Source organism: Theropithecus gelada, chromosome 18, assembly GCF_003255815.1.
Source record: "Theropithecus gelada isolate Dixy chromosome 18, Tgel_1.0, whole genome shotgun sequence".
NCBI lineage: Eukaryota > Metazoa > Chordata > Mammalia > Primates > Cercopithecidae > Theropithecus > Theropithecus gelada.
In genome coordinates, this window is record NC_037686.1 from 15104845 (window position 1) to 15118893 (window position 14049).

The following is a 14049-nucleotide window of genomic DNA, read 5'->3' on the forward strand; positions in this document are numbered from 1 at the left end:
AATCCAGAGCAAGCCTCTAACTCTCTTTAGTTTGAGGAAGCTGCAGAAGTAAAGTTTGAAACTAGCACAGGTTGGTTCATGAGGTTTAAGGAAGGAAGCCATGTCCATAATATAAAACTACAAAGCAAACAGAAAGTACTGATATAGAAGCGGTAGCAGCAAATTATCTAGCATATCTGGCTGAGATCAATGATGAACATGGCTGAACTAAACAACAGATTTTCAGTGTAGATGAAACAACCTTCTATTGGAAGAAGACGCCATCTATGACTTTGATAACTAGAGAGGAGAAACCAGTGCCTGGCTTCAGAGCTTCAAAGGACCGGTTGACTCTTGTTTGGGTTAATGCAGCTGTGACTTTAAGTTGAAGCCATTGCTCATTTACCGTTCCAAAAATCCTAGGACCCTGAAGAATTATGCTAAATCTACTGTGCCTGTACTTTAGAAGTAGAACAACAAAGCCTGAATGACAGCGCATCTGTTTACTGCACAGTTTACTAAATATTTTAAGCCTACTGATCAAAAAAAAAAAGATTCCTTTCAAAATATTGTAATCATCCAACGGTTTTTTGTTGTTTTTGTTTTTGTTTTTGTTTTTTTGAGACGGAGTCTTGCTCTGTCGCCCAGGCTGGAGTGCAGTGGCGTGATCTCGGCTCACTGCCAGCTCCGCCTCTCGGGTTCACACCATTCTCCAGCCTCAGCCTCCCGAGTAGCTGGGACTACAGGTGCCTACCACCACGCCCGGCTAATTTTTTGTACTTTTAGTAGAGACAGGGTTTTGCCGTGTTAGCCAGGATGGTCTTGATCTTCTGACCTTGTGATCTGCCCGCCTCAGCCTCCTAAAGTGCTGGGATTACAGGTGTGAGCCACCGAGCCCGGCCCCAGTGGTGGTTTTTTTTCTTTTTTTCCCACCATACAAAGAGCTGAATCACTGAGACAGTGATATTATAGTAGAGAAAGAGTGTAATAATTGCAGAGCTAGTCAAGTAGGAGGACTAGAGTTGTTATTATTTAAATCACCTTCCCCCAAAATTTGGAAGCTATGGGTGTTTTTTTGTTTTTGTTTTTGTTTTTGTTTGAGACAGAGTCTCACTCTGTCTCCCAGGCTAGAATGCAGTGGCGCAGTCTCCACTCGCTGCAACCTTTGCCTCTGGGGTTCAAGCTGTTCTTGTGCCTCAGCCTCCTGAGTAGCTGGAATTACAGGCCTGTGCCATGATACCCAGCTAATTTTTGTATTTTTAATAAAGACATAGCTTCGTCATATTGGCCAGACTGGTCTCGAACTCCTGACCTCAAGTGAGCCACTGTGCCCATCCAGCTTTATTCTTTTTGCTCAGGATTGCTTTTGCTATTGCTATGTTTTTACTGGTTTCATACTAGTTTTAGGATTGTCTTTTATATTTCTGTGAAAACCTGGGCATGGTGGCTCACGCCTGTAATCCTAGCACTTTGGGAGGCTGAGGTGGGCAGATCAACTGAGGTTAGGAGTTCAAGAGAAACCTGGCCAACATGGTGAAACCCTGTCTATACTAAAATAAAAAAATTAGCTGGGCGTGGTGGCACAAGCCTGTAATCCCACTACTCAGAAGGCTGAGGCACAAGAATCACTTGAACCCGGGAAGTGGAGGTTGCAGTGAACCAAGATCATGCCATTGAACTCCAGCCTGGTCAACAGAGCGAGACTGTGTGTCTAAATAAATAAATATTTCTGTGAAGAACATTATTGGTATTTTGATGGGGATTATACTGAATTTCCAGATCACTTCGGTTAGTAAATAGTTTTATTTTTTTTTAGTTAGAAAAAAAATAGCCATAAAAATACTTGGTGTATTTAAGGTAAGCACTTAGTAAGTATTTGATGAAGCAATATTTTTCTAACATACTGAATAAGCATTTCAAATAAAATGAATGAATGTTTTGGGGATTATTTCTCCTCTGAACTCTAAGCTTTGTTAACTTAATTCATTTTTCCCCCCAGAGAGACTAGCTTGCAAAATTTTCCTCATATTGAGGTGGTTCGGAAAAAAGAGGAGAGAAGAAAACTGCTTGGGCACACATGTAAGGAATGTGAAATTGTAAGTACTAATGTAGATACTAATTTTTTTTTAGTATGACTTTATAGATAATAAATGCATGATTTTAAAATCACATATACAGACCGTATTTGTTATAGAAACCTCTTATTTGAGCCAGGCATAACAGAAGGAATAAGGAGTATTCTGGGTTGGGTGCGGTGGCTCATGCCTCTAATCTCAGCATTTTGGGAGGCCGAGGAGGGCAGATCACTTGAGGCCAGAAGATCGAGACCAGCCTGGCCAACATGGTGAAACCCCGCCAGTACTAAAAAATATAAAAATTAGCTGGGTGTGGTGGTACACACCTGTAATTCCAGCTACTCAGGAGGCTGAGGCATGAGAATTGCTTGAACCTGGGAGGCGGAGAGTGCAACACTGCACTCCAGCCTGGGTGACACAGCGAGACTGTCTCAAAAAAAAAAAACAAAAAAAGTATGCTGGCTGTGACCTGAGAGATATAAACAGATGAAAAACCCTCAGTTTCTCTTAGATTACGTGAGTGTGGGGCATAAGCCCTAGTTCTTATGGCCAGCTTAAGACATTCATGCCATTTTTCTGTATTTGCATTAGTTGTTGACCCTTGTGTTATGTTATAGCAAATGCTCCTATACATATACTATTTAGGGAAACCTTTGGTAGTAGTCCGAGGCGGGTGAATCACCTGAGGTCAGAAGTTCAAGACCAGCCTAGTCAACTTGGTGAAACCCCGTCTCTACTAAATTACAAAAATTAGTTGGGCATGGTGGCAGTTGCCTGTAATCCCACTACTTAGGAGGCTGAGGCAGGAGAATTGCTTGAACCCCGGAAGCGGAGGTTGCAGTGAGCTGAGATCATGCCATTGTGCTCCAGCCTGGGCAACAAGAGTGAAACTTCGTCTCAAAAAAAAAAAAAAAAAAAAAAAAAAGCATTATTTTCACCAGCATTCTCAGGAAATTAGGTATACTCTTAATTTTTTTTAAATAATTGGTACCACCAATATAAGTTCTTTTTTTGTTTTTTGAGACGGAGTCTTGCCCTGTTGCCCAGGCTGGAGTGCAGTGGCACCATCTTGGCTCACTGCAACCTCCATCTCCCAGGTTCAAGCAATTCTCCTGCCTCAGCTTCCCAGGTAGCTGGGATTACAGGTACCCCCCACCATGCATGGATATTTTGTATTTTTAGTAGATACAGGGTTACACTATTTGGCCAGGCTGGTCTCAAACTCCTAACCTCAATTGATCCAGCCACCTTGGCCTCCCAAAGTTCTGGGATTACAGATGGGAGCCACTGTGGCCGGCCAAGTTCCTTTTTACTGTTTTTTTTTGGAGACGGAGTTTTGTTCTTGTTGCCTAGGCTAGAGTGCAGTGGCTTGATTTCAGCTCACCACAACCTCCACTTCCCGGCTTCAAATGATTCTCCTGCCTCTGTCTCCGCCTCCCGAGTAGCTGGGATTACAGGCATGCACCACCATGTCTGGCTAATTTTGTGTTTTTAGTAGAGACGGGTCCATGTTGGCCAGGCTGGCCTCGAACTCCCAACCTCAGGTGATCCACCCACCTCAGCCTCCTAAAGTACTGGGATTACTGGTGTGAGTCACCGCACCAAACATTTTTCTTCCTAAACAAGATACAATGAATAAACAGTTAAACACTTACATTTTTCCTTTTATACACTGGCTGTCTTGGATGTTGAAGTAGCTGGTACAGACATCCCTTTGTATCTGTGGAAAACTGGCTTCAGGACCTGCTGTGGATGCCAAAACCACAGATGCTCAAGTCCCTGATATAAAATGACATAGTGTTTGCCTATAACCATGCATATTCTTTCATTATGCTTTAAATTACCTCTAATTACTTATAATCCCTATTACAAGGTAAATGCTATGTAAATAGTTGTTATACTGTATTGCATAGGGAATGACAAGAAAAATAGTCTGTACATGTTTAATACAGATGCAGGTTTTTTTCCTGAATATTTTTGATCCATGGCTGGTTGAATCCATGAATGTAGAACCCAAGGATATGAAGGGCCAACTGTACTGATTGTCCTTTTACTAAATAGTCCCAGGCAGGTTCTGTTTTGACCTGGAACATGCTGTTTTTATTTCTTCCCTTGTTGTCCATTAGCTCTCAGATGCCTGCCGTCAGCAATTTACTTCCCCTTTTAAATTTCCTTTTTAACCTATGGGCTAGAAAATTTGATAACCAAGCACATTAAAATTATATGTGAAAGTATGACTAGATTGTAATGCAGGTAAGCATTGGGTAAAAATATGCTCTTATGTACTAACAATGGGGATCACTATTTTGAAAAGCAGTTTGGCAATACAAGCAAAAGCCTATAATGTGAGTTCATGAGTTTTCATTACACAAATTCAATATATCATGATTTCTTAAAGAATATGGTCCGCATTGAGTAAATCTCTGATTTTTAGTTATATCCATAATTCTACGATCTAGAACTAATCCTACTAGTTAGAAAAAAGCTACTTTGATAGAAAAGCTGTTAAGTTGCATTCATTCTCAATAATCATTTCCCGTGCTTTCTGTTATCCAATCTCTGCAAAAAATTATTGTGTACATTTTAGTTTTTCTAGTTAATTTATATAGGAGGGTGAATCTGTTCTGTTACTCAATCATAAACAGAAGTGGAAGTGCCAGTCCCATGTACTTAAATACTAACTACAAGCTTGCAGTTCTTAAATGTATCCCATTGCCTAATCTACAAGTTGAGTGTGCAATACTCATGTGGATCTCCAATAGTGATCTCAAATTTCACATGTCCAAAAACAAACATACAATATCTGCCCTCAATTCCCAAACCTCACTGCTGAATCTCCTATATGTCCTGAGATCTTGTAGTTATTCACTACTTTTTTATTTCACATCTCAATAACTTACGTATCAACAAACCCCATTGATTCGTTGATTCTTCCTTCAAAATATATCCCATATCATGCCAGGCGCAGTGGCTCAAGCCTGTAATCCCAGCACTTTGGGAGGCCGAGATGGGCAGATCACAAGATCAGGAGATCGAGACCATCCTGGCTAACATGGTGAAACCCCGTCTCTACTAAAAAATACAAAAAAAAAAAAAAATAGCTGGGCGAGGTGGCGGGCACCTGTAGTCCTAGCTATTCGGGAGGCTGAGGCAGGAGAATGGCGTAAATCCGGGAGGCGGAGCTTGCAGTGAGCCGAGATACGGCCACTGCACTCCAGCCTGGGCAACAGAGCGAGACTCCGTCTCAAAAAAAAAAAATACATATATATATATATCTCCCATATCCATCCACTTACTATCACCACCACTAATGCCCTGGACCAAGGCAACATTTTTAATATTTTTTTTTCCTTTTTTTTGAGATGGAGTCTCGCTCTGTTGCCCAGGCTGGAGCACAGTGGCACCATCTCAGCTCACTGCAAGCTCTGCCTCCTGGGTCCACGCCATTTTCCCACCTCAGCTTCCTGAGTAGCTGGGACTACAGGCACCCGCCACCACGCCTGACTAATTTTTTTGTATTTTCAATAGAGACGGGGTTTCACTATCTTAGCCAGGATGGTCTCGATCTCCTGACCTTGTGAAACGCCCACCTCGGCCTCCCAAAGTGTTGGGATTACAGGCGTGAGCCACTGCACCCAGCCAACATTTTATAATTGTAATAGCTTCTAAGTGCTCTCCTGGTCATTTATTTTTTACTCTAAAACTTTTATTTTGACTGGGCACACTGGCTCACACCTCTAATTCCAGCACTTTGGGAGGCTGAGGCGGGTGAATCACCTGAGGTCAGGAGTTCAATACCAGCCTGGCCAACATTGTAAAACCCTGTCTCTACTAATAATACAAATATTAGCTGGATGTGGTGGTGCATGCCTGTAATCCCAGCTACTAGGGAAGCTGAGGCAGGAGAATCGCTTGAACCCAGGAAGCAGAGGTTGCAGTGAGCTGAGATCACTCCATTGCACTCCAACCTAGGCGACAAGAGCGAAACTCCATCTCAAAAAATAAATCAATATTTATTTTTTTAGAGCAGTTACAGGTTCACAGCAAAGTTGTACAGAAAGTACAAGTACTTCCCATGTACTTCTGTCCTCATTCTCTTTTACTTTTCATTCTTATCTGTTAACAATGTACTTTCAGCTCAGCAATGAATGGCCTTTTTTAGAATGAAAGTTAAATCATGTCATTCCCAAAATCCTTCAGTGTCCTCCCATCCCACTAAGAAAAGGAATCTAAAGTCCTTATCAAGGACAACAAACTCTGGCACTGCACTTCCTCTCTGATTTCCTGTTCTACCACTCACCCATTTGCTTGCCGTCTTACAACTGCACTGACCGACTACTGTTTCTCAAGTATGTTTTAATTCAGTGGCAGTGTTTTTTCCAGTAATCCCTGATTCTCTAAGGTCATCTCATCCCAGACTAAGGTAACAAAGGCTTAAACTTAGGGCAGTGAGAATGATGAAAAAGATACCTGAATAAAGTTGTTTCACACTTCTTTAAAGCCTTTAATCTACGTAAAATAGAAATGTATTAAAAGCTTTTACTTTGAACTTAAATTCTAGTTTTAAGTCTGTCACTTTCAATAGGTGATATCTTTAGCAAATTACCACTTTCATTTTCAATTTCTCAAGTGTAAAGTGAAGGAATTGGCTGGATTAGATATGTGATTCTGGGTGGCTCATGCCTGTAATCCCAGCACTTTGGGAGGCTCAGACAGGTGGATTACTTAAGGTCAGGAGTTCGAGACCAGCCTGGCTAACATATAGTAAAACCCCGTCTCTACCAAAAATACAAAATTAGCTGTGCATGGTGGCACATGCCTGTAGTCCCAGCTACTTGGGAAACTGAGGCAAGAGAATCACTTGAACACAGGAGTGGGAGGTTGCAGTGAGCCAAGATCGTGTCACTGCACCCCAGCCTGGGTGACAGAGTAAGACTTTGTCTCTCAAAAAAAAAAAAAAAAAGTGATTCTGTCCATCTATGTTCTATTAAACCTTATACTACTGCTTTGTTTTCATTAGGTCTAGGCCTTAAAAACCTGTACAATTTTTACATATAATTTTATCCTTGTGTGCATGAAGTTCAAGTTCTTTGTTTTCACAGTTGCCAAAAAATAGTATGCTTTTGATCCTAACTGAAACCTTAAAGGGAGAACTCATGGAGCCTACAACATTCAGATCTAAATTGTTTTTTAAAACCGTAGAGATAGGAAAATTACCTTGAAACACACATTATATTCAGATAACAATTAAGAAACATGTAGACCTCTGAATTTTTGTTACTGGCCTAATAAGGATAAAGACTTTCTACCAGTGTATAAATCCGCTGTATCACTAAGCACACTGTCAAGTTCAACTGGCTTTTTTTTTTTTCATTGTAAGACTTTATTGATGAAGGAAGCACTTTATTGGTTTACATTGTGATACAAGCTCCTTTTCTCATCAGTGAAGCAGGCACTTCACAGACCAACATCAGTACTGTCTGTAAGAATTAATTACTAATAGTATCATCAGTGAGGATTAAGTTTCCTTAGAATACTGAATATCTTAGTAAATGGCTTTTTTAGCTTCTAGTTTATAATCAATAAGCATAACACTCCATTTATTATTCTTCAGTGAAAAAACTTACCAGTTTTTATTGTTAGTATTATGCAGATATGCCAGCAGAAGAAAGAGAAAAGAAGTTGGCTTCCTGCTCAAGACACCGATTCCGCTACATTCCACCCAACACACCAGAGAATTTTTGGGAAGTTGGTTTTCCTTCCACTCAGACTTGTATGGAAAGAGGTGAGAGTATAGATTGTAACATTTTATAATTATTTTTTTTAAATACTTGGCCGGGCACAGTGGCTCATGCCTATAATCCCAACACTTTGGCAGGCCGAGGCGGGTGGATCACCTGAGGTCAGGAGTTAAAGACCAGCCTGGCCAACATGGTGAAGTCCCATCTCTACTAAAATACAAAAAATTAGCCAGGCATGGTGGCACATGCCTGTAGTCCCAGCTACTTGGGAGGCTGAGGCAAGTGAATCGCTTGAACATAGGAGATGGAGGTTGCAGTGAGCCAAGATTGTGCCATTGCACTCCAGCCTGGGCAACAGAGCAAGACTCTGTCTCAAAAATAAAATGAAATAAGATAATAAAATAAAATACTGTATATGCCCAAATGTGAACATGCACCTTTTTTTCTATGGCTTCTTTACCTTTTCTGCAGGTTGGGTGCTAGTTTTGTGACATGAAAACATTCCTAAAGATAAAAGAACTCTTCAGTAATTTAGTTGGAATTAGAGATTGGTTATATCACTTTAATGTGATTGTGCTTATATTATTCTGCTTTACCAAATTTCAAAAAACAATTTCTCTTTTATTCTATCATCAAAATGATTTTTTTTTTTTTTTTTTTTTTTTTTTTTTTTAAATATAGGGCCTCACTCTGTCACCCAGGCTGGAGTGCAGTGGCATGCACAGTCATGGCTCACTGATGCCTCCGACTTATGGACTCAAACTATCCTTCTATCTCAGCCTTCCAGGTAGTGAGGACTACAGGCATGTGCCACCACACCCAGCACTTTTTTGTTTTGTTTTTCGCTAGAGACAGGGTCTCACTATGTTGCCCAGGCTGGTCTGGAACTCCTGGCCTCAAGTGGTCCTCCTGCCTTGACCTCCCAAAACGCTGGGATTACAGCCATGAGCCACTGCACCCAGCCAAAATGACTTTAAATAAAATAAATAACCTAACAAAAACTACCAGCAAAGTTATATTTAAAAAGAGAGAATCTTTTTAAATCTCCTGCTATGAATTTTGGATTTTTAAACCTCACTTATCCAGAATGCTGCATGTTTATAAATGGTATCTGAATTAAAAAGATATTTATTTGTTAGGTTGTTGACATGCAACTAGCTTGTTTAGATATGGCACTTACATTTAATATAATTTGAGAATATATTCAGCTTTTAGGCTGTTAATAAAAGGTCAAGAGTAGTAATTTTTGTTCTGTCTTACCAGCAGCATAATGCTAAAAAATATAGATCCACACTTTTCTGGTTTTATATTTTCTACCAAAGTTGAGTTATTTGGGTATGTGATCTGAAGTCTTCATGTCATATAACTTTCTTTGGGGTAGCATACTCCCATTTCTGTGCTCAAGCTAGGATTATTAATCTGGACATTACCACTGTTCCAGGCATATAGTAATTCATAGTCACTAAGGTCTAAACTTCATTGTAATCATTGGTTTAAATGAAATGAAAAGCTCGAGTCCTTAGCCTTAAAAGAGCTATTTAATTAAGCAGGGTCCATTTCACAGACCCTTTGTTGTGAAAATATCATTCCAGAGGAGCTCATAGAGCATTTAATAGCTAGTTTTTGTGAAGGGGCTTTTTTTTTTTTTTTTTTTTGAGATGGAGTCTCACTGCAAGGCCCAGGCTGGAGTGCAGTGGCATGATCTCAGCTCACTGCAACCTCCACCTCCCAGGTTCAAGCGATTTTCCTGCCTCAGCCTCTTGAATAGCTGGGACTACAGGCACATGCCACCACACCCAGCTTTTTTTTCTTTGTATTTTTAGTAGAGATGGGGTTTCACCATTCTGGCCAGGCTTGTCTCGAACTCCTGACCTCAAGTGATCCACCCGCCTTGGCCTTGTGCTGGGATTACAGGCTCAAGCCACCACACCCGACCTGAAGGGGCCTCTTAAAGATTTTATTCTCTACATGATTGTATTCTTAGACTTTTTTTGTATGTGGCACATATAGTTCAAAACTCATTTGTTATTAAATGAATGTTGGTACAGACATTCAATCAGACATTCTCTTTAATAAGACAATATACTCTTAGTTTTATGAAGAATTTTAATTCAAAATCATCCTTAAACATAAGAACTAAATATTCGCATTACATATGTACAGTTTATATATATATATAAACTAAATGCATTACATATGTACAGTTTATATATACCAAGTATACTTGAATGAAGCTGTTTAGAAAAAAGCCACAAGAGAGGAAGAATATTAGCTAAGCAGGGACTTATCTGACCTCTTTATTATTTTTTGCTATTTTCTCCATGGTCCAAAGACTACCCGGGTGCAGACTAAGTCTTACCTTTTGGTTTAAAATACTGAGTTTTAGCTGTTCCAGAGGCCATTAGTTATCTCAGTTGATCGTTCAGTTACAGATCAAACTCCTTCTTTTACTCTTTCCCTTCATTCTCACTACTGTACCTGACTTGTCTTAAAAAAAAAAAATAGTTTTATGAAAACGGGATGTGTCTTCTGGTATGTGATTGAAAAGTATAGTAGTGTTTAGAATATTTATGATTTGACTTTTTAATTAATTAGTAGCCCTCAGGCTTTAGGCCTGTGTTTGTCAGTTATAGATAAACATCTAAAATTTTTACCCACTAGAAGAAAAACTAGCATTAAATAAATGTCAGATGATAAAATTATACCACCTAGAATTTCATTTCAGCCTTGCCATCTTATGGAAACTGTTCTCAGCTGGGCACAGTGTCTCACACCTGTAATCCCAGCACTTTGGGAGGCCAAGATGGGAGGATCCATTGAGCCCAGGAGTTCAAGACCAGCTGTGGCAGCAGAGTGAGACCCTGGGTCTAGACGAAATAAATAATAAAATTAGCCAGGTATGATGGCGCATGCCTGTGGTCCCAGCAGTAACTTGGAAGGCTGAGATGGAAGGATTGCTTGAGCCCTGGATTTGGAGGCTGCAGTGAGCCTTGATTGCACCACTACACTCCAGCCTGGGCAACAGAGCAAGACCCTGTTTCAAAAAAACAATTAATTTAATTTAATTTTGAAAAGCAGCTGTTCTCAATGAAGAGTTCTGATGATTTAACTGCACAAGGAGAGAGAGACCTTCTTCACTTTTGGAGAAGCTCCAGATGTTTAACGGTAGGATAGTTTTTCCAAAAGATGCAAACTCTCTTGACAGCTTTCACTGTATTTCTGCTTTCCCCATTGTTAAGCTAGATTGAGTCACCTTTGATGTGATATCTCACTGCCTGGTCACCAGATAGAAACAATCTGGATAGAGCCTGTGATTGCACCCCTATGCGTATGGCAGAGCAAATACTTCCCCTGAAAATTACATGCTTAGAGACGCCTTAGGAGATCTAATAGTCTGAATGGTATAGAAGGATTGTCATCTATTGAAATAGCTACTGTAAAAAGTGTTTTTGATAAGTACCTGAAATTTATAGTAGAGTTCATGTTGAGCACTTTGTCCCCCTTTGCAACTACCTATAGGAGGCAGAATAGGAAAGTGTTTAAGAATTCTGGTTCTGAAATAAGAAAGAGCTTGGGCCAGGTCCCAGCTCCTCTACTTGCTAGCTTTGTGAACTTGAACAAGTAACTTAACTTCCTTGGGTCTCTATTACCTCATCTGTGAAACAGGTATAGTAGAAACTACTTCAAACGAATGTGAGTTATATGAGATGATGTATGCAACCATTTGGTAAATGTTTACTGCTGTCATTATTATAAATGAGGAAACATGCTAAATAGTGAGATCAATCATCAGCATCACAAAGCTAATAATCAGAATTATATAAACTTACAAAGCATCAAATAAGAAATGTTTACTAGATATAAGCTGAAAGAAATACATGTTTCACATACAGTCTTCTAAGTTTATGATTTGTTTTTAAGGTTATATTAAGGAAGATCTTGATCCTTGTCCTCGCCCAAAAAGACGTCAGCCTTACAACGCAATATTTTCTCCAAAAGGCAAAGAGCAGAAGACATAGACGTTGAAACAGAAACAGTAGGATGGAGCAGTTTTTTCCTTCTTATTTATACTTAAAGTTGGTATTAAACATTGGTTTTTTGATCTTCTATAAATGGATTTATAAATCAGTTTTCTATTGAAAATGTTTGCGATATTTTGCTTTTGCACCTTTAAAACAATAAGGCGCTTTCATTTTGCACTCTAACTTAAGAGTTTTTATTTACTTTATGTAGTGATGTGATACCTAATACAATTTTGAAAATACAATAGTTGTAGTCTGATTTGTTGCCTTTCAGTTCTGTTCTTTTTACTTCGTCTTCCCTTGGTATTTACATTGAGCAGTGACTTCATTTTAATCATTACAGATTTTTCTTAATCAGTTGCTCTTCTCTAGGTCATACCAGTGTCTAGCATTTAAGTCTTTTTTTTTTTTAAACAAAAAAGAAAGGCTATATTTTAATAGTTTTTTAAAACTCTCCAGCTTTTGTTGAATTGGGATCAGGTACTATACTGTCATAAATTCTTTTCAAGGTGACCACAAATATCGACTTTTTTTCTTTTCCCATGTACTGTAAACATTATTCTCTGATCTGGTCCTAATTTTCCAGCTCTTCACATGTTTTCTTTCATCATACTTTCTTCCCCCCACCCCGAGAAGGAGTCTCGCTCTGTTGCCAGGCTGGAGTGCAGTGGCACAATCTCAGCCCACTGCCACCTCCGCCTCCCGGGTTCAAGTGATTCTCCTGCCTCAGCTTCCTGAGTAGCTGGGACTACAGGCACGCACCACCATGCCCAGCTAATTTTTGTATTGTTAGTAGAGATGGGGTTTCACTGTGTTGGCCAGGATGGTCTTGATCTCTTGACCTCGTGATCCACCTGCCTCGGCCTCCCAAAGTGCTGGGATTAAAGGCATGAGCCACCGTGCCCAGCCATACTTTTTTTTTTTTTTCTGGTGCAGTTTCAAGGTTAAATATGTTGAGTTCTCTGCCCATTTGTTCAACTTCTATTGTATTATTTCTGTGGACTGACAAATGTTATGAACAATTTGGTTTCAAAATGGATTTTTCTATTTAGCAACTTTCTATTCCTCTAGGACCTAGTATATGAGTCACTAAGATGACTGACCAATCTGTGCCATCTTTTCTAGTGACATTTTGTTTATCAGTGTCTCTTTTGTGTATTTCTTTGATCCATATCTTGACAGTATTACATAAGCAGAAATGAAAGAGACATTGAATGGAATGTCTCACTCAAATATAAATAACCTTATAAATACAATCTTTACTTCTCAGAGTCCAATCTTCTTGCTTAGTCTGGTCTTCCTTGTTGATCAAGGTTCTCGTGAATAAATGGCATTAGTTTGTGTTCTCACAAATAGGATAGGAAAAGGAATTATACATATTGATTATATACTTTATGTCAGACCACTTATGTACATTGTTTGGCTCCATGATTCTGAAAATTTTTTTTTTTTGAGGCGGAATCTCACTCTTTTGCCCAGGCTGGAGTACAGTGGCACAATCTCTGCTCACTGCAAGCTCCGCCTCCCAGGTTCATGCCATTCTCCTGCCTCAGCCTCCCGAGGAGCTGGGACTACAGGCGCCCGCCACCACGCCCAGCTTATTTTTTGTATTTTTTAGTAGAGACGGGGTTTCACTATGTTAGCCAGGATGGTCTCGATTTCCTGACCTTGTGATCCGCCCGCCTCGGCCTCCCAAAGTGCTGGGATTACAGGCGTGAGCCACCGTGCCCAGCGATTCTGAATTTTTTATCACCCTATCATCATTTCTATTCAGCCCTTTTCTTCCCTTCCTAAATTGTTTATTCTGTGTTTGATTTTTGTTCTCTGCTGGTAGTCAGCTAATCTTCCAAAAATAGTAGTAGTCATTGATTGATCACTTACTGTATGTCAAAAACTGTGTTATACTCTTCACATAAATGTTTCTCTTTCGATCCTCAAATAACCCTGTGAATTTATCACTTAATATTGTTAAGCGGCAAAAAAAAAAGAGGATCCAAAAAACAGCAGATTAAAAAACAAATTACTGGCTGTATTTTTCTCACCTTAAAAAGTCTAGAGGTCAGCAGTCCAAGGCCACTAGTGCAGCTCCATAATGGCCTTAGGGACCCAGATTTCTCCTGGTTTTCTGCTCTTCCATACTTTATATTGGTGTTCATCCTGGTATCTGTAAAGTAGTCTCCGCCACCTCTAGCATCATGTCCATGTTCTGCACAAAAAGAAGAAAAAAAGTAC

At 39.7% G+C, this 14049-nt stretch overlaps 1 protein-coding gene across 3 annotated transcripts in view; it reads left to right on the top strand.

Annotated features, from left to right (window-relative positions):
* The window catches only part of RBBP8 (RB binding protein 8, endonuclease), a 97415-nt gene extending 85351 nt beyond the window's left edge, over positions 1 to 12064 (top strand). For 2 of the 3 annotated variants that reach the window (XM_025365483.1, XM_025365484.1), the window contains exons 17-19: positions 1979 to 2075; positions 7698 to 7839; positions 11717 to 12064. In XM_025365483.1, the coding sequence (XP_025221268.1) occupies positions 1979 to 2075; positions 7698 to 7839; positions 11717 to 11814 (337 nt within the window). In that variant the 3' untranslated portion in view covers positions 11815 to 12064. The remainder of the gene's footprint in view (positions 1 to 1978; positions 2076 to 7697; positions 7840 to 11716) is intronic. The other variant, XM_025365485.1, reaches the window with a different exon arrangement.
* The last annotated feature ends 1985 nt before the right edge of the window (positions 12065 to 14049 follow it).